At 46.9% G+C, this 26,838-nt stretch overlaps 1 protein-coding gene across 1 annotated transcript; it reads right to left on the bottom strand.

Moving 5' to 3' along the window:
* Positions 1 to 261: 261 nt before the first annotated feature.
* On the bottom strand, positions 262 to 26,109 carry LOC117037125 (serine protease 46-like). Its single transcript, XM_033132851.1, has 8 exons — positions 26,001 to 26,109; positions 23,872 to 23,898; positions 22,997 to 23,144; positions 22,203 to 22,477; positions 12,437 to 12,614; positions 12,001 to 12,260; positions 11,067 to 11,230; positions 262 to 1,653 (listed from the first exon to the last, which is right to left on the bottom strand). Exons 1-8 carry the CDS (start codon positions 26,107 to 26,109, stop codon positions 1,399 to 1,401), a joined length of 1,416 nt encoding a protein of 471 aa, XP_032988742.1. The 3' UTR covers positions 262 to 1,398.
* Between the last annotated feature and the right edge of the window lie 729 nt (positions 26,110 to 26,838).

Here is a 26,838-nt window from a genome sequence, read left to right as displayed (position 1 = left end):
CATCCCTCCCTTGGTGAGATGGACCAACCCCTGAAGCTGGCATCCATGATTTCCAAGTGGTTCCTTCTTCTCTCCAGCCTGGTAACTATAGTGGGGCTTTGACCAGGACACTGAAATTAAGCAGCCTGAAAAGTTTTCAAGAGAGATTTTTGAAGATTGCATAATTTTAAGTGGTGTTAAATTCAGCAAATGCACTTCCCTTACAGATCCACCTGCTTAGGAAAGATGGCGTGGTGAGGTTTCTACTTACAGAGAAAGAGTGATGGTAACCATCAAGCCCTTCTCAGAGCAGAAGGCCACTCTGTATGTTGGAATACGGGGAACATTTTGATGGCTCTGTGGCATAGATAAATAATGCATTTAAATAGTGTAGGGAAAGCCTATAAGAAGCTTTGGTTCAAAACTGTTGGAAAACTCCAACCTAATAAAAGATAAGGTCAAAGTGAACTCAAACCAGGACATTCTAACTTTTGCCAGGGCCTGCTGCCTTGGGAGAGACACTCAGGCTGGCCTTCCAGTGCTCCAGACTCTGAGAAGACAGCAAATCACACCCACCACCTTTCTAGGGCAGGGCTATCTGGCTACTATAAACCTGAGGCCCACCAGGTCTGAGACTTCCTCCACACATGTGGTAGGACTCTGCCCGCTCAGCCTGGCTAGCTTGGGCCAACCTGTCCTCGCATTCCAGCGTCTGATGGAGGCCACTGAAGGCAGCTCCGGGGCTCAGGGTGCAATTCACACCGTTCATCCAAGCAAGCACTATGCCTTGGCCTCCCCCGACCCTCCATCACCACACTCTCCTGCCAGGGACAGAGGAGGAACTGGGCAGGTTCTGTAGATCCTGAAGGGGACAGCAGGGTTTGGGGGAGGTCCACAGGCTCTGGAACAGGGTTCACAGAGGTCTGGTTATTGGGAGTGTCTTCGGAAGAGGCCAACCCTCACAGGAAGGCCTGAAGGAAACTTGGTCAGAAATCCAGGTGAGTACCACGGGGACCTGGGGATTGCTGGAGTGCTGTGGTGGTGACTGAGCAGGGGCTGGGGTCACAGAGTCCAGCTCCGTATTTGGCAGAGGAGGAAACTGCAGTTCAGAGAGGGGAACGCGACGCACACAGCGCAAGTAGGACTATCAGGGAAGGCTCCCCTGAGAGGACAGCCAGCCCTCTTGGGGGCGGGGCAGGCTGTGAAGGGTTCCTGCCAAAGTCAACAAGAAAGATGATGACCAATGGTGTAAAGTTCAAGAGCATCTTCATTGAACAACTGAAAACACAGTGGCTCTGGGGCCCTGCCCAAGGGCGCTCTGCCCTAATGTCCTGCGCTCCTCCAGTCTTCACTTCTCCTGAAGGCGGACAGAGGGGAGGAAGAAGCTGCCTCTGAGAGGGACCGCCCTGGAAACACCATTCACAGGAGCCACAGGGGGCCCAAGGAGACCAGCAGAATGTAGCCAGTGAGTAAGACCGGGTTCAGGAAGGTGAGGTGGGCCCTACTGATGAACTTCACATCGGCGATCTGCTTCCTGATCCAGTGGGTGAAGTAGGAGGTGCTGGTGTAGATGCCCGGGAAGCGATGCTTTTTGCAGCTAAAATTCCAGCTCACCACCCCCATCTGCATCCAAGTCTTGTTCACTTGGCAGACCATGGAGCTGCCGGAGTTATCCTGTGGAGGGGAGGAAGGGAGGCATAAGGGAGGCAGCAGGAGGGCTGCACTGTGGGCCCTGGATGAACTCGCCCCTTCGTGGGCCATATGCTTAGCATGAGCTGTGTAAGGCTCTGCTGTCCCTGACAAGGGGGCCTGGCTATGGCCTGCTCTGGGACACAGAAGCGCTGCACCAGGGCCCAAACTCCAGGCCACACTGGCCTCTCTCTTCACTCTCCTGCTAACTTTCTGACCATAACTCCCTGGCCCCCTCATCTGCCCTCCCCTTAAATCCTGGCAGGCCTCCAAAGAGTTGCTCTTGACCTCTTCATTTCCTACAATCCTGTTTGCAGAGTGAGCTACTTGAAATGCAAACCACCTCTATTCTTTCTGTGCAAAGCAGATGCATGTATAAGAATAATGTTTGCGACATCAAAGATCACAAGGTAACAGCTGTTATTTCTGCTGATGGGAGGTTTATTATTTTTTAAAAACTTTCTTTATACTCTTCTGTATCGTTGAAAATTTTTATAAATTAGAAAAACAGTTCTCTGTATATAGCTATGGATATGGATATGGATATAGATACAGGTTTTTTAAAAGGTAATGCAAAGCAAGATTTCCAGGATATGACCTAATGAAGCGTGCATCAGACACTGAAGGAAAAAATAAAACTATACCTAAACTGATAAAAGACCTAGTTAAATGTACAAATATACCACTGTTCTTAGGTGACTCAACTTCAAACAATGTAAAAATATCAGTTCTCAACATGTGGCTTCCTACAGTATGGAAGACTTGCTACCCTGCCCTACCTTGCTGAAGACAACTAAATATGTGAGATTTTTTAAAATTATCATTTTAAATGTATGGATGAGCTGGCAAGAAAATAAAGGCTCCCAGAGTCCAAAACTCAAGTGAGGGCTGAAACCCAGAGTGTTGTTGGCAAAGCCCCAAAGATGGCTTTTGGCCCAAGGTCATTTGCCAAACTCAGTGCCATTAAGCTTCGGTTTTCCCAGCCTTGTTCATGGGAGACAAATGGCGAAACCCAATGTTGCCCAAGAAGGGGGGCCCTAAGAGGAAACCTCCAGCAAGAAGCGATACCTCCGAAAACAGGACCACACCCTCCAAGTGAGGACTGACTGGGAACACCCGCCCTCACGTGAACTTGCAACTTAAACCATACAGTCTGGGTGGTTCAAAAAACCCAAGCCACAGATGTTGTTTAAAGTGGTCCTGGGTTGGTCACATGCCCAGTTATCTGGTAGCCGCAAACACAGAGTCTGTCTAAAGGAACCCACTTTTCAAGCCATGCTTCAGAGAATTCCCACAGAGAACATTCCAAAGAACAGGTCCTCACCCTTAGAACATTGTCCTGCACTCAGACACAATGAGGAACCATGAGCAAATATCAGCTGGCAGAAAAAATACCTAGAGCAGAATCAGAGGTTTCACGTTGCCGAGATTCGGGATTATCACACAGAAGCTTTGAAGCTCCTGGTAATGCACTAATTTGTCAGCTTGGGGCGGGGGATTAAGTGTTGCTTGTATTATTCTTTCTTCTTCAGACATATTTTATAAATATTCTTTTGTCTCTATTCAATGTCAGTTCTCCTTACATTAATCTCTAAAGTTCAAGCAACTCCTAATAAAATGCCAGGAGGAGTTTTTCGGGACCTTGACAATCTGATTCTAAAATTGATACTGAAGGATAATAGTCCACGAATTCTATAACAGGTCTGAGAAAAAAGAGCAAATTAGAGAGTCAGGCTGGGGACAGATTTGACCTACCAGAGAGTTAGATCCATTTCAAAGCTATAATTAAGAAACTGTGGTACTGGCATAGAAACAGAAAAATAGACCAATGGTGTAATGGAGAGCCAACGTGACGCCTGCACGTGAGGAGACTTGCACGTGCTCCAGAAAGTGTCATGTCTGTGAGAAAGGAGGTCTCTGTTGCAGATGGTATGGAAATGATGGAGAAAAATGAAGTTGGATCCTACCATAACAAAGCTCCTAAGGAATTAAAACCCTAAAACGTGAAAAGTTAAAAAGATAAAGCTAATTAAAAACATGTAGGGCCATGATTTTATGGCTTGGGATGAAGTATATGTTTTAAAATAAGACTCAAACCCCACAAACCTGAAGAGGGGAAATGTGTTTGGCTTAATTACATCACAATTAAGACTATCTGTTCGGTGAAGGACAACGAATCTCCCTGAAGACAGATGATAAATTAAGAGAGGGCATTTGCTTTGTTCAAAACCAACCGGAGGTCAATATTCAGCATATCTAAGGACATGCTTAAAATTAACAAGTAGAGAAAGAGAGTTGAGAGAGATTCTAGATTACCCAGTTGCCAGCTCCCTCATAGTTTGGGGAGCCAGGGACCCCATCCCCTAGGAGGACTAGAGGAGGGAGATGGGGTAAGGCTCGTTAAGGTTTAAATCAAACCAATATTTTAACTGAGATTTACAATAAGACAGAGCATTTAATAACTGAAAGTGACCAAAAATTATGGACTCAGCTCAAAACGATGTTTGGGGGAGGAAAGAAGGCTTGACATGAGGCATGTGGGGGCAATGACTTGAAAGAATAGCACCACGTAACATGTATCCTCTAACACACTGAGACTCCTCAACAAACAAATACAGGAGGGGCTACGCAGCACAATAACATTTATGCAAATTAAAATACACATATATTAATAGCAACACTATGTACTTTTCAAAGCTACAGACATCTTTAAAGACATATATTAAACAGATTTGAGTAGGAGCCTTTTGCAGGGAGAGAAAATGGAAAACGAGGGGAAAAAATCAAGGCAGCGATAATCAAGCTGGAGAGGATAGTGTGAGGATCCTTACCTGACAGATGCAGGTAACTGGACTCTGGGAGCCCAGAGAAAAGAGAACTGAGAGGGAGGGAGGGAAGGAGGGAGGGAGGGAGGGAGGGAGGGAGGGAGGGAGGGAGGGAGGGAGGGAAGGAGGGAGGGAGTTGGGGGAAGAAGGGGGCAAGGAGGGAGAGAAAGAGGGAAGGAGTGGGGGAAGGAAGGAGGGAGGAAGAGAAGATGGGAGAGAGGGCGGGAGGAGGAGAGAAAAGGAGGGAGGGAGGGAAGGACGTTCTCTCAACATTGTGAAGTAAAACCAGAACCCAATAACAAAATATGAATCACCTCACCAAATGAAAAGAAATTAACTTTCAAAAATATTAAAGTAAAAACAGAATTAAAATCCACAATTCAAATGTAGAAAGGTAAGAACACAGCACATTGTGAAGACCGTGGGATGTGGGCCTGAGTTTTACTAGGGAGCATTTGAGATCTTGCTCCTCAGCATATGTCGGCAGTTTGGCTCAAATAAACTCTTAGAAAAATTCTTTGGAAAAAAAAAACAAAAAAAAGAAGAGTACTGGTCGAAAAATACTTTTACTATCAAGCAGGAGAGAATGAAAATACATTATTCATTATTATCAATTCTTTATCACTGCACATTCAGCTCAAGACACTTGGAAAGGAATTAATAAAGACAAAAAAGGGATAATTCATGCATTAGAAAGCAGGAAAATCATAGGTTTGAGAAATGAAGTCAATAGCTTGTTCTTAAACAACACCAACAAAGTAGATAAGCACCTTGAAAGTCCTAACAAGAAAAACAGAAAGAGAAGGAAAAGGCAAATATTTCATGCTGTGAGGTGAAAAGAGGCTAGACCCACCTCTAGGAAGAATATACTTTCTCAGAACCTGAGAATGTTTATAACTTCTGTATGGATTTAAATTCTGGATGAAATGAGTAATTTCTAAGGAAATGCAAATCCCGTAGTCCAACAACCATGGGCAACTTAAAATATTGCCCAAGAACTACCCCTCAAAGGAAAATAGGCCGATGTGGTTTTATAGGCAACTTCTATCCAGAGTTCACGAAGTAGGTAATTTATGTAATTTCAAATGTTCCAGGACACAGTACATTTGTGAAGCATAGTCAAGACTATTCTGTAACTTGACAAAGGGGGTGCCTTCCTCAACACACCTTAACATGGAGCCCAGCCTCACGGAAAGAAGAAAACAAGACAAAACACAAAAACGGTGCAGATTGGGGCGCACAGGACTGCTCCTTCCAGGGCTGTGCGTCAACGTTACCTGTGCATGGCCCAGTGCCCAGCACATGGTGTCGGCTGGATGAATAAGTAAATTAAATATGTTCTTAAAAAAAGATATTATAGGGGTGGCCGTAAGCTCAGTTGGTTAGAACGCGGTGCTCTTAACAACAAGGTTGCCGGTTCGATCCCCACATGGGCCACTGTGAGCTACGCCCTCCACAACTAGATTGAAACAACTACTTGACTTGGAGCTGATGGGTCCTGAAAAAACACACTTAAATAAATAAAAGCTAAAAAATAAAAAGATATTATAAATCTGAATCCAAAAGATAAATCAAACAAAAGTACACCATGACCAGGGAGGGATGACCCTGGCATGCATGTTGACGGACGAGAGAATCTCTTGTAGAAACTGGCCACGTACATTGAGTTAGAGCAGAGGGTCATCTTGGTAGCTGCAGAAAACTCATTGTATGAAGCAGGGCCCTCGCTCCTGAAATAAAATGCCCGAGAAAAACAGAAAGGCATGGCTCTCGCCCTAACAGATGAGATGGCAAATAGCACCACACTTCCTGATGAAGTGTGAGAAACACTTCCATGAAGGTTGGCAACAAGAAAAAGCATAGCTACAATTCTAGGCTGTTTTGCTGAGAGGTACCCAAAATAATGAAAAAAGTAAAAATCACAGGGTGGGGGAGAAAAAGGCGAAATCATTGCTAACTGCAGCTCATAGGAGTGTACGCCTAGATAGCCCAAAACTCTAAGATCCATTAATAATAAGGGAGTTCAGTAAGCTGAAAGCCCAAGTGTTTTCTACAAGAGAATGAGTCTGGGGTGTGGACATGAAGAAAGTAAGAACAAAGGAAGGTCCTCATCCTGCTAAAGAGGAATCTAGAGACATTAACTCTAGGTGTTAATTCAAGTTTAAATATGGAAATATTTAAATATTAAATATTTAATATTAAATTTAAAAGTTTAGATATGGAAAATATAAGGTAACCAGTAGCAGAATGACATTGAAATATAACAACTTCTAAACCACTACAGGAGAAAAGTGGACTGGAAAAAAAAAAAATTAAACCAAATCGTAAGTTGGGGGAACAAAAAGAACATTCTTCTTGGTAAATGGATTAAAGGAAAGTTTCCCTGATGTGTTGGAAAAAAATAGCATCCAGCGTTATACTATTTACAAGAGAAGCACTTAAAACAAAATGGCACCGTGTCTCCTAGAAGACAGAGAATTTGTTCTAGAATATAGTTTTTGACGCTGCAATAGGAAAAAAAAAAAAAGTGAGGCACATTTTTCCTTGTTTGCAGATGACAGACATCAATTTTGGACCTACAAAATTAAAGAGAATCAACTAGATCCAGGAAGGTTTCTTATTACAAAGTAAATACACACACAAAAATCAATATATAATACAAACAGAAAATATAATGAAAGAAAACATACTATTCACAGTAAAAATATAATATAAAACACCTAGGAATAAACTTAAGAGGCAGCATGCAGCAACTCTGTAGAGAAAGCTGTAAACTCCTGCTTGAGGGACATAAAGAAATAGAGCAAAATAAAAAAGTGTTTTCCCTAAGTTAATCTATTAAGTTCCACCAAAATTCCCACATGATTTTCTTTTTGACATGATATTAAGATTGTTCAATTAGAATGAACGTGGCAGGACGTCAATTCTTTAAAAGAAGAATAAAGGAGGAGGACTTGCCTTACCACATACAAAAAGAATTATAAAGATACAATAATTTAAAAAGGGTGGTGGTGGCATAGGAATGAGACTGCAACGGGCAGAAAGAGACCAAAATAAGATGGGAATGTAGAATATCATAAAGAGGGCATTTCTAATTCATTGCCAGAAAAATAAGTATTCAATGAAATTTTTTTTTACATCACTGGCTACATCTGGAGATAAACATTTGGACAAAAATAAAACTGATTCCCTCTCTCAACTTTCCAGATGAATCGAAATTTAAATATTTAAAGAATTAAGAACACAGATGAGTAAACAATAATCTTAGGGTGGGAAAGATATTTCTAAGCACAGCTCAAAAACTACAATCATCAAGGGAAATGACAAATGTGAACACATCAAAATTTTAAATAACTCTATGGGAAAAAATCAACACCAAATACACACACACACACACACGCACACACACACACACACTTGTTACTATAATGTTTTACTATAGTCTCTCTCCATATGTATATATGTGTGTGTGTGTGTTTATTTATTAACCTCTTGAATTAGTTGAAAAAGACATGATGTTCCTTTACCATTACTTACTACAGCAAATAATAACCCAGAGTTATTACAAATCAACAAAAACAAATGTAGTTTAATTGAAAAACATGGGCAAAGAACAGGGGAAAGTATACATGGTACACTGAACATAGCAAGCATCTTTATTTGGTCTCCCTTTAAAATTTATTTAAAAGGTGCGATTTTTTCCCTCACCCTTAGTTAAAAACTTGGGCAAAACCAGAACATTTTGTTCACTGTGATGAATGGAATCATAATCACTATGATTATACTGTCACAACAACATCTCAGTTCAGAAATTGGAATTTCCATTTCCATGCAATAATCACAATGCTAGACTTGATTTACAGTAAAAACATCCCCCTACTGCTAGCTAGGGCTTCTGGGAGGAGGAAGCCGAGTCTGTTTTCTCCCCTTCCCTCCCTTCAGCTCCCGCTCCTCCTACTCCATCTTGCTGGCCTGTCTTCTGAATCTGCAAAGGTTAAAACAGGAGAACGAGGAGACAGGAGAATCAGCTTCCCTCACAGGCCCTTGGTCTCCGGACCCTGGGGGAGACTTACAGCTAACTCTCCCCCTGGTTTCAGGGGTAAATGTCACACTCTGAGTGATCCTGTTGACACCCCTCCCAGGAGACTTGAAGTGTGGGATAGGCAGCTCTCTCCAAAAAATCCTCCTCACAAATCACCTCATACTCTACCCTCCTGAATCCCTGGCACACACATGTAGAGGAATCTCAGTCACACAGCCTTCTCTGAATCCTGATACATAGTGTATCTTGATGCCTTACTTGAAATTTCCTGTTTACTATCCTGTTACACAAGCAATTTACAAAACTGCTCAATTTCATGAAGTTAAAGCAAAAATAAAAGTCCTAGTCTACCAAAAAGACAAAAGTTAAAATAAAAAGAATGCCTAATGCTGGTGATGATGTGGGGAAAAGGGCCCTCACATATTTTTAGTATTAATATAAAAGGGTCAAATCTTGAGGAGGCTAATTTGTCAACATTTATTAAAATTTTTGATGTGCACAAAAATGTAGGAATATAAATTAAACAACTTAGAGTGGAAATGTCTAGGTAGTTTGATTACAGGAAAGTCCCATTTTCTAATTTTTGCATTTATGTATCGCTTTTTTTTTTTGGATTTTCTTCCAAATCACAAAACATAATATTTTAAAATAAGGTAGTGATAATGAAATCACAACAGTACACAATTTAAGAGATAAATCTGAAGCTTAACTGAAAGATGACTGCATAGCTTTAAATATATCAAACACAAAACTAGAAAGAATAAACCTTTTTGCTCAAGAAGACAGAAGAAGAAAACCAAATCAAGCCCAAAGGAAGCAGAAGAAAAATTAATAGAAATAGAAAATAATAAACATTGAAAAATGTAACAACATACCAGGCCACCAAACAAGTCTCAACACATTCCATATAACTGGTATCACTGTAGAACTCACTCTGTGACTAGAGGGCAACTGAGTTGAAAATCAGTCACAAAAACAAACAAGCGAAAATGCATTTGGAAATTTAAAAAACACTTCTAAATAAGTCATGGCTCAAACTGAAATAAAAATGGAAATTATATATGATATTTAGAACTGGATGACAACAAAAACACTACATATCAAAATATGTGGCATTAACCTAGAGCAATATTTAGAGGGAAATTTGTAGCCTTAAATACTCGTATTAGAAAAGAAAAACAGACCAAAAATAAATTCTCTAGGTGTCCCAACTCATGAAGTTAGTCTATGTGTATATAGAAATTTGATTTATGACAGAAGTGGTGACAGTCAGTACGGGAAATGTTTTTTTTTCAATGAATGGCATTGGGACAACTGGTAGTCCATACAGGGAAATAAATAGAAAGAGACCACTATCTTAACGCCATTCACAAAATGAATGCATGTGGATCCAAGACCTAAATGTAGAAACCAAAATTTCCAACCTTTCAAGAAAAAAAAATAGGAAAATGTCTTTATGACCTTGGGGAAAGGAAGGATTTCTTAAAGATATAACAAGCATAAACCAGAAAGGAAAAACATGGATATATGTTAGACTAATATAAAATCTAAATTGCTGTTCAGCAAAGGACAGTATAAGCAAAATGAAAAGGTAAATCAAAAACAGGGAGAAGGTATTTGCAGTATACACAATGAACGTAGAATCAATATCTAAAATATAAAAATATAATAAAAAGGTGAACAATAGAAAAATGTGCAAAATATCCAGATAAGTGATTCATAGAAGAATCATGAATGGTGAATAAACATATGAAAGGATGCACAAACGCACAAGTAATTAGGGCCACATATTGCAACCACAATGGGACACTATTTCTCTATTTCTCATCCATCAGAATGGAAAACATTTCAGTCCGATGATACCAAAAGTTGGCAAGAATATGGAGCAATGGAATTCTTAAACACTGCTATAAGAATATAGCTTAATACAATCACTTTGGAGAACAATTTGGCAATGACTATTAAAGATGAAGGTATACAGAGCCTATGACCCACCAGTTCCTTGCAGAATCCTGGCGAGAAATTCTGGAATATGTCGATTAGGAAGATGTGTGTAAGAATATTCGGAGGGGCAGAGTTTGTGATATGAAAAAATTGGAAACTACCTCAGTGTAGAATGGATCAACGGTGGCATATTCACAAAAGAGAATATTGCAGATAGAGCTAATTAATGAAGTAGAGCTACGTGTATTACTATGGATAAATCTCAAAAAGAACGTTGAATAGAAGATGCAAGAGGCAGAGGTATGCTTACAGAATGATGCCATTAGTGCAAAACAGGTTCTGCTAACACCCAGCCCAGACCCAGGCATGTACCTGATTGATGTTCAGACGTGTTCCAATGGCCTGGGAAGTACTGCCATTACGACCACCACGGGGACAAGAGCAAAGATTATTTTCACCCCTATTTTACAGAGTGGGAAGCTGAAGCGCATGGAGAAGAGCTTTTTATAAGATCTCCCAGTGCCATGTAAAAAGGAAGGCCTGATCCCTCAAAGCCCCCTCCCTACCCTGGACCATACACTCCGTACCTGACAAGTGTCTATGCCCCATTCTGAGTTGGCACACAGGATGTCATTCCCGATGAACTTCTTCTGTCCCTTCAAGTACAGGAACTGGTACTGTTGATTGCAGACCCCTTTGTTTACGATCTTCACAGCCACTTCCTGAAGACTGTAGGGGGTCTTTGAGGTCACTAGAGAGAGAGAGAGATCCTGCCTCACCATCCCTCCAACAATTTGGCACAACTCCACCTTGGGGTTATCCACATCCCCTAATGTGGGGGGCAGAACCATTTCCTGGGGTGGTGATTTATAAAGGCCCAGCCCACAGCCTCACTTTTGAAAAAGTTCAAGCTCATTAAAAAAAATAAGCAAAAGTCTCCCAGGGGGGCTCAGAACGACACCCAGGCACTGGATGAAGACAAGGAGAGATTACCCCCAATAATTCAGGTTCCATGAGGGTGAAGGGTTGAGCACTGCTCCATGGCTACCTGGCAAGGTGGCAAGACCCTAGAGTCCAGAGTGTGCCACCCCCTGGAAGGCAGGATCCCACAAAGGCTCCTAGATTCTAGAATCCCAGAGTGACACCAACAGAGGGCAGATCTGCAGAAACTATTGGTGCCACAAGGTAACAAACATATATGAGGGCTGCCCAATGCTCGTTCTAGACATGGCCCTTTGCCACCTGCTGACAGGAAACCTCATTCCTATTCAAGGATTAATTTCCTGCCATGCTGCCAGGTGAGGGTTTGGCACTGGACTTAACTTTGGGAACTGAGGTCCACGCAGGCCATGTGTATCTTTTACACTGGAGCACTGTATATATCTTCCTACCCACAAAGGTCAGAAGAATGTGCTCAGGAGATGTTTGGTGATGGAGTGAACAAGTGAATGAATGAATGAGCCCGTGACGGAGCGGGTCCTGAAGAGGCAGGCATCTTGGAAACTGCCTGCCTCCACTCACCTGGACTTTTGGTATTTCCCCATCCGACCACCCAGCACATGGTTCCAATAGGTAGCTTGACTTTGGCGGTGGGTAGGCAGACAGGCTGGATGAGGGGGGACCAGAACACGGGGTCCCTGAGCTTCAGGAGGGCGATGTCATTAGATATGAGGTTGCTGAAATTCTCGTGAATTATGATGCGAGCAAGCGGGAGCCGAGTACCATTTTCCGGGAGGTGTTGGACACCCACCATCACGACGTAATCCTTGGGGTCCATGGATCTGCAGGGCCATGGGTAGGAGGCAGATTGTCAGCAATGAGGCCAAACGTGGTTGGAGAAACATGGGCTGAGCACAGAACCACCCAGCCAGGCCCCTACTCCCACAACCCCAGCTTCACCAGGGTCCCCCAGGCCAGAAAGCAAAGCCTCTGGGGCCGGCTGGCCACCCTGACTGACCTCTGTAAGCAGTGTGCGGCCGTGAGGATCCACTGGTGGTGCACAAGGGAGCCACTGCAGATGTACACACCTAGGAACAGGAGGCTCACCTGCCAGGGCCACTTGCCAACCTCCACCAGCCGCCCCTTCACCACCTTACAGGAGACGCTGGTCTGACCACAGCCCTGGAACAATGACTCTGAGGAAAAAGGTAGAGAGGTAGAGATGCCAGCCCCTGCAGACTCTCAGGAAGCACAGGCAGCCCTCAGGCCCGCCCGTATCCAGCAGACCATGGAGGCAGAGGGACCCACCTCCCAGCCACCACAAGCAGCCACTGCCACACGCACATGTGGAAAGAGGCTTTTCCCACTGCCCAAAAATGGCAACCAAAGGCCCACTGACAGCAGGTGCCCCACATTATAAAGAAAGCCCTCCAACAATGGGGACCAGACAATCCTTCCAGGGCTTTTTACCAGCCATCACCCCAGGATTCATGCCTGTCCCTGGTTTACACAGCAGGTGATTGGGGGAGTGGAAGAGAAGAGACAATCATCAGAGGGGTTAAGCTGTCAGTCAAGGGGTAAGTGATGGGGACGGGGAGCCGGGTTGCTTGTCAGTGTAGCCAGAAAGCACTGGACAGTGATGTCACACTGTACAATTCCAGGGCCTGCCTTCACAGACCACCACCCCTGGAGGCGTGCTCTCTGTGACCATACAAGCAAGTGAGCAGAGATGCTTGTCACTTCCCTCTGGCCCCTCACTGGCCCCCAGAGCAGGAGTGAGAGGAGATGGGGCTGCACTGAACTGTTATGAAATTGAGATTTTTGAACTGGACCATCTTGGCTGGAACATCACTGAGAACAGGAAAGGGAGAAACTCTACAGCAAAGCTTGGGGACCAAGACTAAAGACAAATGAAATAGCCCGCTGTCAAGTTTGGGCTGACCAACAAGCTGTTCCTTGTGGTCATGGACCTCCTCACAGAGGCAAAGCTGGACGTGTGCTTATACTGTCACAAGCTGGCATGGTTCCAGGAAGTCTGTTTCCCCTAGTCGCTCAGCATGCAATGGGAAGCAGAGCGTCCAGGACTCAGCAACAATAACCAAGCCTTGTCCTTGTCGTGGGGGGCAGGGGTCCATGGTGGCAGTGGAGGGGGTGGGTACAACAATAAATGGAGAAGGCTAATCACCTGTGGTGACCCACACACTTTAGCAGAAATATTTGCTGAGCCCTGCTTCAGAGCAATCCCTCAGAGGGCCACAAGCCACTGATGTTTGGGATCATTCTCCCATGTCCCAGGGCTCCTGGTCCTATCAGGTATAGATGGCCGGTTCCCTTGCAGGACATGTTTACCCTCCACCAAGGACCTCCCACTGGGATTCAGGGGAGCCTGTGCAGCCCCTACATCTCCACGGAGCTGGGTCTTGCCTGGCCCTCTCACTGCTCCATTCTCACCCAGGTCCCTGTCCCACGGCTTGCTGTCCTGTTTTCTTTCTCCCCCAAGGCAGAGCCTCATCTCTGGCCCTTCTCATATACTCTGGTGGGCATGCGGCTCCTTTGTTTCACATTACAGCCCGCCGCAATCCAGACTATTCCATTTTGGGAAGAAAGAGAGGACTCCCAGAGGTTTGCCCTTTCCTTTCTCACAGAGCTGAGGCCCCGCAGAGCTGGGGTCCTGCAAAATGCATGTCACCACTTAAAAGAAGTGCCAGTTGTAGGGGGCAGGAGTGGGCTTCACCTCTGAGCTCCACACCATCAGCGGGTTCCCCAGTCTCCGAGAACAGCACTGCTCAGAACTCATATCAAGGACAACGTCGACTCCAACCTTCCTCCCCAAAACCTCACACAGGATTTGCAGGATTCAGCCTGGAAGGGCTAGCACCACACGCCAGCTCCAAGTACAGCAGCTGAATCTGGGGGGAGCCATGATGGATTATTTGGGGACATAAGGTGTTGCAGATCAACCTTGCCATAGGCAGTGTCACCATCCCATATACAGGGGACACTGTGGCTCAAACAGATTTCACTGCAGACTACCTCTAACCCCTTCTTGGAGTCCCAGAGTCACAGCACTCACTTACAAGATGTACTCTGAAGTCACCGCCCACACTCACACATGGTGACAGGAAAACAGGTCTTGGTTCATGACCTGTCCCTATAAGGTCACAGCCCCTCATGCCCACATGATCAAAGGCACAGCAGGTAGCTATGTGAAGCAGTTGTCATCCTCACCACCCCAAAACATCACAGATGCCAAGGGCAGGGCAAAGCAGCAGAGCATTCATTCACTCTCTCACTTACTCATTCAACAACGTACGAGTCCAGGAAGACAAGTCACACAGTGAGGAAAAAAGACAAAGTCCCTGAGTTGGGGGACACGTCCCTACTCACAGATACTGTGCCAGTGTGTTTTCTGCCAAACAGCAGAATAGGCAGCTGGCAGGTGACTGAACCAGGGTTGCCACCACAAGATTACATGTGGTCAGTTAGGGTGGGAGCTCAGAGATCTTCTGTCTCATGGGGCCCCAAACTTTTCACCTCCTAAGAGTCTTCTAAAAACTGATATTGAATCCTGGCTCCACAGCCACTTAAGTTCTCTGGGCCTTGGTTTTCTATTATGAAATGGGGACATAAAGCCGTCTGAAAAGTGCCTTATGTAGGCTGAGCAGTCACTCACACGTCACGTTGTCATCACAAGGCCCGGTTCTCCTAGATGGTGTCTCCCAAACAAGCTCACCCGTCCCACGGATGTTAGCTTATCCCCCAGTTTTTAATAAGGCTCTTCCTTCGTGTCCATGTCACCCTGCAAACTCAAGTGGTCTTGGGACTGTCTGGGTCCCAGGCTTGGCACACCATGCAGTCTGGTGAGGACGTGCCTGTCAGACGTGAGGACAGCTGACATAGACACCCAGGCAAACAGAGCCCTCCTGCCCTTCTCCCATGTCCCCAAAGCCACACCTTTGACATAGAGTGGCTCCCCAAGTCTGGCAGAAGAAAATGGAGATGTGAGGTCCTGAAGAGCTCCTGATCCACACGCCATGGCGAACAGGTACCCAGCCCTCACTGACCCTCAGAACGGAATGTGGGGGCAGGGCGTCTCCAACGTGCTAGCATTCCAGAACTCATGGTTTGTTTACTCAGGGTAGCAGGGAGTGCTGCCCCAGGGGTGGGGGCTCACCCAGCTGGGCAGCGTCAGGATGCTGAGAAGGAGACAGTGATCGCGGCAAGGCCCCACCAAGGCCAGATGTGATGCTGCTGCCGGGCACCGCCCTAGAACGGTGCCCCTGGTGCCTCGCCCTGAGCCTGTGACAGCACCTGCTGCCTGGCCCGGGACAGTGCCTCCTGGGCTCAGCATGGGCCTTGGTGGTGTCCCTGTATGCCCAAGCCCTAGCCTGTGACAGCACCAGGTATCTGGCTTGTGACAATTCCTGGTGCCTGGCCTATAAGGCACCTCTAGTGCCCAGTCCACGCTGCTTTATGAAGCCCTTCTGATGGCCCCCCTGGAAGTGTGGGTACTGAGGCACAGAGAAGGGGCCGGCCAGTTCCTGCTGTGGGTGATTGGGCTGGAGCTGGAGATTTCCTTTCTTCCCCGCCGGTTCTGCATCTTCAAGACAACAGCTTGTAGGTAGAGAGGGTCCAGGTGTTTCAGGCCTGGGAAGGTGGCTTCCTGAGAGGAAGCAGCTTGTAGGCCTGGGTTTTCACGCAGAACAAATGACATCTTGGGACCCCTCCCCACCATTCCACTGAGACTCTCCCCAAGGATGCCACGCTCCTCACACTGTCCACGAGGACAGCTGACCCCTGCTCTACCCTGTCACCAGTGTGAGCAAGGACACACGAGGTAAAGAGGTTGTTCTCACTCTGCGGGGGAGGTGGACTGGGGCCAATACCCGTGGAGAACTTCGGAGTCAGTTAGAAAAGCAGAAAAAGCGCCCACCCCACAGCCTGCAGCTCCACTCCTGGTGGCGTGCCCTAGGACCGGTCACGCACATACTCGTATGCAGCAGGAAAGACGGGCAGCGTTGTTGGGTAGAGCCCCGCCCGGAAGCTACGCCACTGCCACCAAGGGCAGGATGGATGCACAGAATCCTCAACAGCTGTGACAATGGGCACACGGTGGCTTGGTGACTCTCGTCAACACAGTGTCCCGTGAAAGAAGCCAGGCACAAAAAGGTTACAGTGCATGAAACTCAAAACAGGCAAAACAAACTATTTTTCGGGTTACATGGTAGAAAATCAAGGAAAGGATTATCCTTATGATCAGATTTCCTCTGGGAAGAGAGGGTGTGCAGAGAGAGAGAGAGAGAGAGCACAAAGAAAATCCCGAGGAGAAAACCCCTATACTCTGCTGTCTTTGTGGAAAATAATACTCTGGGGAAACAAGCAATAATAAAACAAAGGAAAATTGACTAAAACCACATACCCATTGTCACCACCAATGTGAATACAAAACAACTCCACTCTTAAGAGTCAAAGATTCTTATATTGGGTAGGAAAACAAATCCACTCACAGGCTACTTATTAAGAGATCCACCTAAAACAAAATGACGTGAAGCAGTTAAAAGTAAAAAGATGGACAAAAAATATTAAGTATATGCAAGCAAAAATAGAACAGGCAATGGTGATCTCTAAAAATGTGATTCAGGACAAAAGCTGAAACAGAAAAAGAAAAGTTATTTGATGTTGAAAAAAGATAAAAATTACAATGACTATGTCACATCACAAAGCCCTGCTCATCCATCACATACCACCAAACATATAAAGCAAAACCAGCCAGCAATACACGCGGAATGGAATACCTACAAAAACCGACCGCACACTAGACTTCTAAGAAAACCACAATAACTTCCCTAAAAGCTGAACGAGTTTGGGCCCCATTTTTTACCACGATGCAATGAAACAAGGATTTAATAACAAGAGCAGACAAAACAAATTATTTGAAAAATTTTAAATAAACTTTGTTAACTTATTTTGAGGAAAAAAACATGTTATGAACTATTTAGAAAATACTAATAATTAAAATAAGGAATATAAAAAAATCTTACTGGGTGTGTTCAAGGCAAATCCATAACCTTAAAGGTACTTATTATTGAAGAAGAAAAATGAAGGTAAATGAATTAAATGCTAAAATCAAGAAACTATAAAAGGTACAAAATACACCCAAGGAAAATCTGTAGGAAACGTGAACAGGACATAAAAGTATACCCTAATCAATTAGAACAGCAGAATTATGAATAAACTCTATGATCCAGATCTTTGAAAACACAAATATTAAATAGGACAAAAGGCATATTTTATATTGCTAGATATTCCCCACCAAGATGGTAAAGTAGGCATGAACCTTGCACTCCTAACAACACAGCTTTTAAATGTAAAGCAAGAATTATCAGAACTTAAAGAAAAAATAGGAAAAGTCTTCATTCCCCTGGCAAATCTCTCAGAAATCAGCGAATTATATATAAACATAAAATATCTGAATAACACAATCAACAAACTTTATCCAACCAGTTCATAGCTAGAACTCTTTGTTTTAAAACACACACCACTTTCATTTCAAACACACGTGAAACGTTCACTAACACTGACCAACCATGAGGCACAAATAAAACCTCGATCAATTCCAAAATGCAGAAATAATTAAGCTCATACTGTGATATAATTTTTAATAGAGAAAAAGGAGAAGCCTCTATCTCTCCCCCAAAAATTATCCATCAGGAAATTAAATAACACCCTTTTATATGACTCAGGTTAAATAAGAAATATAGTGTGAAATTAAAAACATAGAAATGAAAGACAATGAGGTCAGTACGTATCAAACCCTATGAAATATGGCCAAAGTGAGACTTAGAGGAAATTTTACGGAATTAAGTGAAAACTAAAGAAGTCTATAATGAAGAACTAAGCATAACCAAGAAGTTAGAAAAAGAACAGTAAATGCCCTAAAAGTAGACCGTTGGAATTACTAAAGCTAAATGAGCTTTAATGAAATAAAATAAAAATGAGCAGATTTGATGAATAAAACCAAGTTAGTTTGTACCATTCAGGAGTTCCAAAGTAAGAGAAACTTCCATTCAAACAGGTTTAAAATTCCTACCTCCTCTCTTCAGTGGTGGCAGCCTCATCCTGAATTGGAAAATGGTTGCCAACAGCCATTGTTGAAAAATGGTTGCCAACAGCACACATCCTTCTGCTTCCTCATCCACATGCACAGAGACAGTGTGCCTGTCTGTCCTCTAACCATGCCTTATGGTGACTGTGATGACCCACCTGAGGTCAGGTGGCTGGGGCACTGGACCATGCTAACTGGTCGTGCCTGTGAGCCACCCCTCCTAGGAGCTACGAGTGTGACCGCTTCCTTCTAAAGCACACGAGCAGCATGGCAGAGGGTAGGGGCCGCTGAGCAGGACCTGGGGTAATTTGAGGGAAGGATGGATTCCTTAAAGCTAACCAAGAAAGGTACACCAGATGGTTTTTTGAAACCACCTATGAAATAGACCAAACTTTGGCGATTCTGATCTTTAATAATTAAGAAAAGAGAGAGCGTTCACATATAAGTAATACTAGAAATAATAAAGAGCCATAGGTTCACATATTATACATCAGTTTGAAATTTAACATCTAAGCTAAATTAAGTGATTTTTCTACACTAAAACTTTAACGCAAAAAGAGGTGGGGAAACCCAACTAGGCCAATAACTATAAACGATATTTTTCAAATAGCCAAAGATTGGTTCCCTAAAACAGGCATCAGGCCCACGAGTTTTATGCGCAGTCTACCAAACCTAAGGAACAGATAATGCTGGTGTTACATGCATCGCCCTAGGGCACAGGAAGGTACTAGAAAGTGTCTCAACATGTTTTAAGAGGCTAGCATAACAATGACACCAAACTTGAACAAAGGTTCAAGTGGAGAAAAATAGGAAAATTGTAAGCTACTCCAACGTTGGGACAAAAATTCTAAACAAAATGCCAAGAACTTTGAATCCACAGTGTGTTACAGGATTCGCCTAAGAAATCTATTGCGATCTGGTGATGTATTTCACATGTGAATAAATTAAATAAGAAAAACCATATCGTTAGCTTAATAGCTCACTAGTGGGTCACCAGGGCCCAAAACACTACCTGCACAGAAGACTCCCAGTAAATATCAGTGGAATGGACAAAAGACTGTCTCCTTTCACTGTCCTGCCCTCAGCCCGCCCCCAGGAAGACAGCTGTGGAAATGCCTTGGAGGGTGTCCTCCCCACCCCCACCCCGCGCACACAGGAGTGTGTTCATGGCCCCACCGCCCCAATGCCAACAAGTCAGAAACCACCTAGACACTGGTGCTGGTTAAATAACATCCCTCACAGAACACAAGCAGGAATGTTAGATGATCCATCGCTCTAGGTACCGACATACAAAGGTTTTCAAGGCACATAATTTGTTTAAATGTAGGTCATTAATAATATTCTTAGGTGATCCCATTTATTTAAATTCATAAGTGTGTTTTATTTAAGGGTGCTAATGATGATTCCTTCTGGGGAAGGGAGCAGCACTGGTAGTGGGGTTGGGTAAGGGGGGGTCTTTACATGTATTTCTGAATTTTTTTCATAAATCACGATGTATTCAGGTATCACTTATAATTTTTTTTAAAAAAACAGTTAAAGAAAAAAGGTAGAAGTGAACATGTAATACTTTTGTAATTGATATTTTTAAATGCCATTAAAAAAATGAAAGCTGATTTTGGAGCACTGTATGTGGGTCCTTCCTTCTGTTCGCCTATAGGGAGTGTTTCAATTGCTCCCTACAACACACCCACTTTACAGATGAGGAAACTGAGGCCTCAAGCCCAGGCCCTTTCCTTATGCCCCAGCACTAGTAATATAGCAAAAACCATCAGCCCCCACTCTGGGGAACCATCTGGCAGAATTTATTCCAGGAGACCCTGCCCTCCCACCTAGCCCCAACCCCCACAGCCACCGAGAAAAGAGAACAGAGCCAGCTCACATTTGCACAAATTTAATCCCTGCTATTCTGCTATTCCAGAGCCCTTCTAGGCCACACTTCCCTTCTCCTGGACACCCAAGGCCAATCATCCACCACATTCCTCCCCACTGGGATGCCAAAGCAGGACCCAGTCTCCCAGGCACCACCCTGTCCCCACCCTAACTCTTGTGGAATATGGACACATGACCTTGGTCTAACCTTGATGGGGCCCCATTCAGCAGAGGCAAAGCAGGAAAAAGAGGGGAGATCAGGCGCCCACCTGGGGCTGCAGCAGCCAGGACAGGAGTAGCAGCCAGGGGGAGAAGCAGGGGCCTGACAGAGCCCCATTGCTCATTTGCTGCTTGATCCAATTGCTGTATTTGGTGACACGGGTGTACACGCCTGGATTCTGTACTTTGGCACAGGCCTTTTCCCAGGACAACACCCCAGCCAGAATCCATCTGTCCTCGACTTCACAAGCCAATGGACCCCCAGAATCCCCCTAGGCAAAGAGAGAGGAGTAACGGAGGCTCCGGGTCCAGCTGGGACCCAGAATGCCCACCCTCTGAGTTCCAGTTAGAAGAGTCTTTCACTGCTGAGGATCTCACTACCTAAGGTCCTCCTTCAGGTCCTCAGTTGGGGACCCTGCCCCAGAATATCAGGCAAAATCAAAGTCACGGGAGAAGAAAGATGGTAGCAAGGTACTGCCTGGTGTTGGAGACAAGGAGGGAAGCCAAGCAAACCCCTCCCCAGGGAACTGCCTCCCAAACCTGGGAGCCGTTCCCAACAGAAGGGGAGCTGCCAGAACCTTCCCGAAACTCACATAACACAAGTTTTCTCCATAGTTGGTGGCACAGATCATGTCCCCCAGGACAAGGGGGGCCATGCGGGGGATGAGGGACTTCTTGCGGTAAATCCGGTCACACCTCTTGTTGTCCATGATAAACACCTCGGCCTCCTGCAGCTCGGGGGTCAGTGTGGAGTTGGCTGTGGAGGGGCCCCGTGGGGTGAGCACTGACTCCTCATTCCACTCCGCCCTGGCCTCTTCCTCTGTCTTGTCAGCTCCATCCTTCAGACTCAGCCACACCCCTTCACGCCTCTACCCCTCCTTCACTCAGCCCTCCCCCTGCCATGCGGACCATGTCTGGCAAGCCCCTCATCCCCTAAGGCTGTGTTTCAGGACCCCTTTCTCTGGGGGAGCTTTTGCTTCTGAACCAAGCAGACCACAATCCAAGCTGCAATAGAAACGCTCATAAATGGAGACGCCAACCACCAACTGCCGCCCTCCGCTGCACTGGCCGTGCCCTCTCCCACCTGAGTAATACTCGCTCCTCCCTCGGGCAGTTCAAGCAGATCATCCACTGAAAACTCATCCCAGATCCTGGTTTGATGTCAAGATCACCTGACAAGGTCTCTGCCTCTTTCCCTGTCAGCCTGCACCCCACCCACACTCCCTGCAGGCAGGGCATGTGTCCCCAAGGCCAAGGGTTCCACGTGTGGAAGATGCTTGAAGTCTGTCACGTGAATAAATGAGTGAGTGAATTTATGAATCCCTGACTCTGAGCTTTTGGGAGGCAAACGATCACGTGCAGCCCAGGCATGGCTAGACCTGGATGAGGTACCCTCAGCAAGAACAAAGGTGTAAACCATGACAGTGGTTCCCACGTGAGTGGCAGTCCTAACACATCCCAGAACCACGGGCAGAGGTGACAGCAGGAGCTTCCTGAGAGGCACCCTGAGGGGGTCCAGCAGGCGAGGCCCCAGAAAAAGAACAGACTGTACCCTCTGTGCTACCACACCCGCCCATCCCATCCTGCTCACCTGAGTAGCGCTGCTTAACCTGGCCCCAGCCGGTCACCCAGCACTGCGTCCCAACCTTCAGGTTGTAGGTGGGTTCCGGGAGGCAGATGGGCTGCACGTACTTGCTGAAGACGACAGGAGTGTGAAGCAGGAGGAGGGCGACATCGCCCATGGTGAAAGTCCGGCCCCAGTACTTGGGGTGCATGATGATGTCCCTCACGGGGATCGAGACAGCCTTTGTGGGGTCCATGGGCTTCAGCTTGGAGGTGCCGAGAATCACCGAGTACTCTTTGGTGCTACAGGGGACACAGAACCCCACCTGGTAGATGTCAGAACCCCAAGCAGCATGACGCTCCAACCTCGACCAAGGACCCTCTCCCCCAGCAGACATCCTACCTGATTTGCGCTGCTCACTCTCTCTTGCTAATCCAGCCTGGCGGCCCTTGGGGTCAGAGATAGGACTGCCTCCCCTTTCATCATTCAAGTTGATTCAAGGTGTCCTGGTCTACGTGTTGTGTATGCAGGTGTGTAGGTGTTGGTCTACATGTATGTTCTTGGGCGTGTGCAGGGTGGGGCGTTTATACTGGGTTTGTCTGTTGTCCTGCGTAGGGTACAGTCTTCATTTTTTGGTCTCCTGCCCTAGCTCAGTCCCTGGCCCCTGTGAGATCCTGAGTATGACTCCCCTGTTCTGGGCATCCCTTTCCACTCCCCCTGCCTCCCCCACTTCTACTTTGTTCCACAGGGGAAATGAGGAGGCGAGGCTGGGCCCATGGCAGCCCGGGTCGCCAGGCCCTGGACACGTGGGCCCCACTCACCCTTGGATGCAGTGGGCAGCAGTCACCACCCAGCTGAAGTCAATGAGGGCCCCTCCACACACGTGCTCATTCTCTAGTCGGAGGCTCACCTCCCAGGGCCAATGGCGGGTCACGTCCAAATCCTCCGACCACCAGGGTTTCCCACAAGCTTCAGGGACAAGCGTGTCAGGGAGACACAGTGCACACATAGAGGAGGATAAGAATGCATGAGACCAACATGCCCGTGGGGCAATGGGCACAAGGCTATAAACTCCAGGGCTTTGTCGCATTTCAAAGAAGGGGAGACCCGAGGGGGAGAGAAGGGCAGTAATCTGCCCAAAGGCACTGAGCCAGGCAGAAAATGACAGTGACAGAGATAAAAAAGCATCAATAGAGACATCACAGGAGGGGAGAGAGAGATACTGAGGTAGCAGAAAACAATCAACGCAGAAGCTCAACACAAGGGAGACATACAGAAGAAGCCGCAGAATAAGAAATGTATTTTCTTGTGTCTCAAGTAAGTCCCTAGGCCCTGTTCCTGAAAGGCTACAATGCTGGCTGAGTATTCCAGATGCCCACACTGCTCAGAGTGCAGAAAAGCGCCAGACTTGGGTGTCAGAAGTCTCACACAGACCATTCCAGAAAGAGCCCAGCCTGGAGCCGGCAGAGGCGCCCTGCTCACAGCTTATACTCTTAGTGTGCACAGAGTTCCAACAATCAAGCTGTGCGACTATACGAATGAATGGAGATGTAGATAGCATAAATAAAACATCAGCCAACATTTACGCTAAATTCCTGCTTCCTACACACCCAGAAACACCGTCTATGTGACCCTCTTCAGAACATACCCTCCCAGGAGCCGAGACTTTCCTACAGCAGCGGCTCGCCTTACTCACCCGGTTTGGTGCTGTCTTCTTTGTAACCTGGAGAAAAGGGGGACAGAGATGAAGCAAGAGGTCATGACAGGATAACAGTGAAGAGGTTTATTTTCATTAATTAGTTCATTCATTCATTCACCAAATATTTTCTAGTCTCCCACTCCCACAGCCTGGAACCCAGAGCTGGTGAGGACAGAGGTATGTCAGACAGATACACGCTGTAGCTGCCCTTGAGGAACAACACGCTGTCCAGCAGGGGAGAAAAAAGTAAACCCACGTGATGACCTACGTGACATCAATGCAGGGACAAGACCACAGGTGGCAGGTGAGCCCAGAAGAAGTAGTGGACAGAGAGGCCTCCGAGAAGACAGGTTATTGTGCCAGGTCTTAAGGGTGAGAAGGCAAAACAGAAATGAGAAGTGACAATGACATTCCTTGCAAAAGAAACATCATGGTGCACGCCTGAGGCTCCGGAGGATAAAGGGCAAGGCCTGCGATGGCAAGAAATGATGCCAGGGGAGTAGAGTCAGGGGTCAATCACGAGGGACCTCCTAAGCCAGGCAGAGAAGGCCTAGGCGAGACCTTCCGGGAGGAGTGGAGGAGTGACAAGGTCAGGCTTGTATTGTGAAGGCAGCATGGAGGATAGATAGGAAGGTGACGAGACTGAAGGCCGGGAGAGCCCGCTGGAGCCTCTGCAGAAACCAGGCAAGACATGAGGTTTGAATGAGGAAGTGGCAGTGAGAAGACACGTGGCGAGCTGGAGGTAGGACTGAGGAAGACGGCTGAGTCTAGGATGACTCCCTCCACCTCACCCCATGTCTGCGTTTAGAGACGAGTGGCCTCTACCCACTCAGTCAGAAAACAGAGTAAGAGAACACAGTTTGTAGGAAGATGAAGGCCTCAACTTCAGTTCCCAGGAAGCTGAGATGCTTCTAGGTCACTCGGGGGGAATGTCCAGTAGGTGGATGCATGGCCAGAGAGGTCGTTTGGTGAGGCCGCATCACATAAATGGCAGCTCAGTGCCCCAGGCCAAGCGACTTCACCCAGGGAGCGTGAAGAGGAGACCCAGACAGCACCTTAGGGAACACCAATACATCAGGGATGACCAGAGCCGAGGTGGCTGGGAGGGACACAAGGGAAGAGCAATGTTACCCTGAGGGAGAGGAGAAGCCGGGGCACGAGAGAAAGTGAAAGGAGAGAGTGATAGAAAGGTCAGGGACAGTAAGGCAGAGACGTACCAGGAACGGGCCCATGATTAAGTGAGGCGTGAAGAAGAACTGGAAGGAAGCATGAAGTGAAAACTCTTATCCTGAGAAATCTGGCGGTGAGGGTCACGAGACAGGACAACGGCACAGCAGACAGCAAGGAGAGGACAAAGGGCTATGAGAGGGTGACGGAGGGAGCACACACAGGGAGGGCCTGCAGTCCACACCTGGGAACAGGCTGACCTCGAACAGGAGGCTTGTCTCCCGTTCCTCAAGAAATAGGTGAGGACAGTGTTGAGTAGTCAGGTTTGGAGGGGCCCCTGGGGGCTGGAGGGAGTTAAGGGAGACTGCACCCGAGGGTGCTGAGTGACCACTGGTGAACGAAGCAGCTGCTAGAAAGGCACACTGGGTTCGAATAGAGGGTCTGAGAAGGTGCATTTTGGAATATTCCTCAATAGATGGAGCCCACCAGTCTCTCTGGGCCGGAGCGCATGCCTGAGCCGGGTCCCCAGCGGCCTGCAAGGATCAGAGCCTGGAGCAGAGGGCAGAGTGCCAGAGGCCTAAGGATGCTGGCAAGAGGGTGGCTGGGGTCCTAGGAACCATATCCACGCTGACAGCAGAACGAAGTGGCTGACCGGCTAGAAGAAAAGCCAGGGGTGTCCAGGAGGCTGCAGGGCAGGTGGTGCCTGCGGGAGGAAGCCCGAAGCGGGCAGGGGGTTGGTACCCCTGGAACAGCCCTGGTGAGACCCTGGGAGGGGGTAGTAGAGGAGAGGTGACTGTAGGTGAGTGGGTCACAGAGTCCCAGATGGCCAGAACAGACAGCCACCCCCCTGGGACCAGTCCGTGTCTGTGCCTGGAATGCGGTTTGGGGGGTGAGGAAGAGGAAGGAAGTGGGTGGGGGGAAAAGGCAGGGGAACAGCCGCGATGGAGACACAGCCTCACCCGAGTTCAGCAGTGGCAGCAGCAGCAGGAAGAGCAGAAGGCTGCAGTGCAGGCCCCAGGACCTCAAGGCTGCAGGCCCAGCACTGAGGCGGGACAGCGGCGCGGCCATGAGGCCCAGGACGTGCCTCCTGGCGGCTGCAGCGACGTGAAAGTACCCGGATGCACGAAGGCACCACTACCACGTGACCCGACGGAGATCCAGGCACGTGACGGCGCCTCCAGCGCGTGAATACGGGCAGAGCACGTGACGGCGCCCCTGAAGCGGTGAACGCTTCTCTGTGCTCCCACCTCCTGTCTGCTTCTGGAAGATGACCTCGGAGCCCTGGGTCTGTGATTGCCTCCACGGCGGCCAGCACCACGAAAGCACCCCTAGTGCCTTAAATGGGTGACAGTGCCCCTAGAACCTGCGCGGTGAAAGCACACCTATACCCCTGGACAAGTGATGGCACCTTGTCACCCAGCCTCTGACTACACCCTTGATCCCCTGAGCTTGGCGTGTTGGAGAGTTGCACAATTTATATTGATTTGAGTATCTGGAAAGCTGTAGAAAGCACACGAGAAGAACAATAAAGTTAGGGAATCAGGGAAGACGTCTTTGAGAAAGTGACATTTGAGCTGGGTCTAAGACTTGAACAAGGAGTCTGGGAGTCAGGAAAGGAAAGGCATTCTTCCTCTTCTGCAGACCACCAACCGGATGGTGCCACTGAAAGAGATCGTGGCGAACGCCAGGCCCCCCGCGTTCACAGGGCATTTCTGCAGAAGGCTGCCGTCGTTGGATCTGCTGTGGTGGCTGAGATTGGGAAACGACCAAGATTCCTGTTTCTCTTATGCAGTGTGT

This window comes from Rhinolophus ferrumequinum, chromosome 17 (genome assembly GCF_004115265.2).
Source record: "Rhinolophus ferrumequinum isolate MPI-CBG mRhiFer1 chromosome 17, mRhiFer1_v1.p, whole genome shotgun sequence".
Lineage (NCBI taxonomy): Eukaryota > Metazoa > Chordata > Mammalia > Chiroptera > Rhinolophidae > Rhinolophus > Rhinolophus ferrumequinum.
The sequence above is the reverse complement of the archived record's forward strand: the minus strand, read 5'-3'. Positions and strand labels throughout refer to the sequence as shown.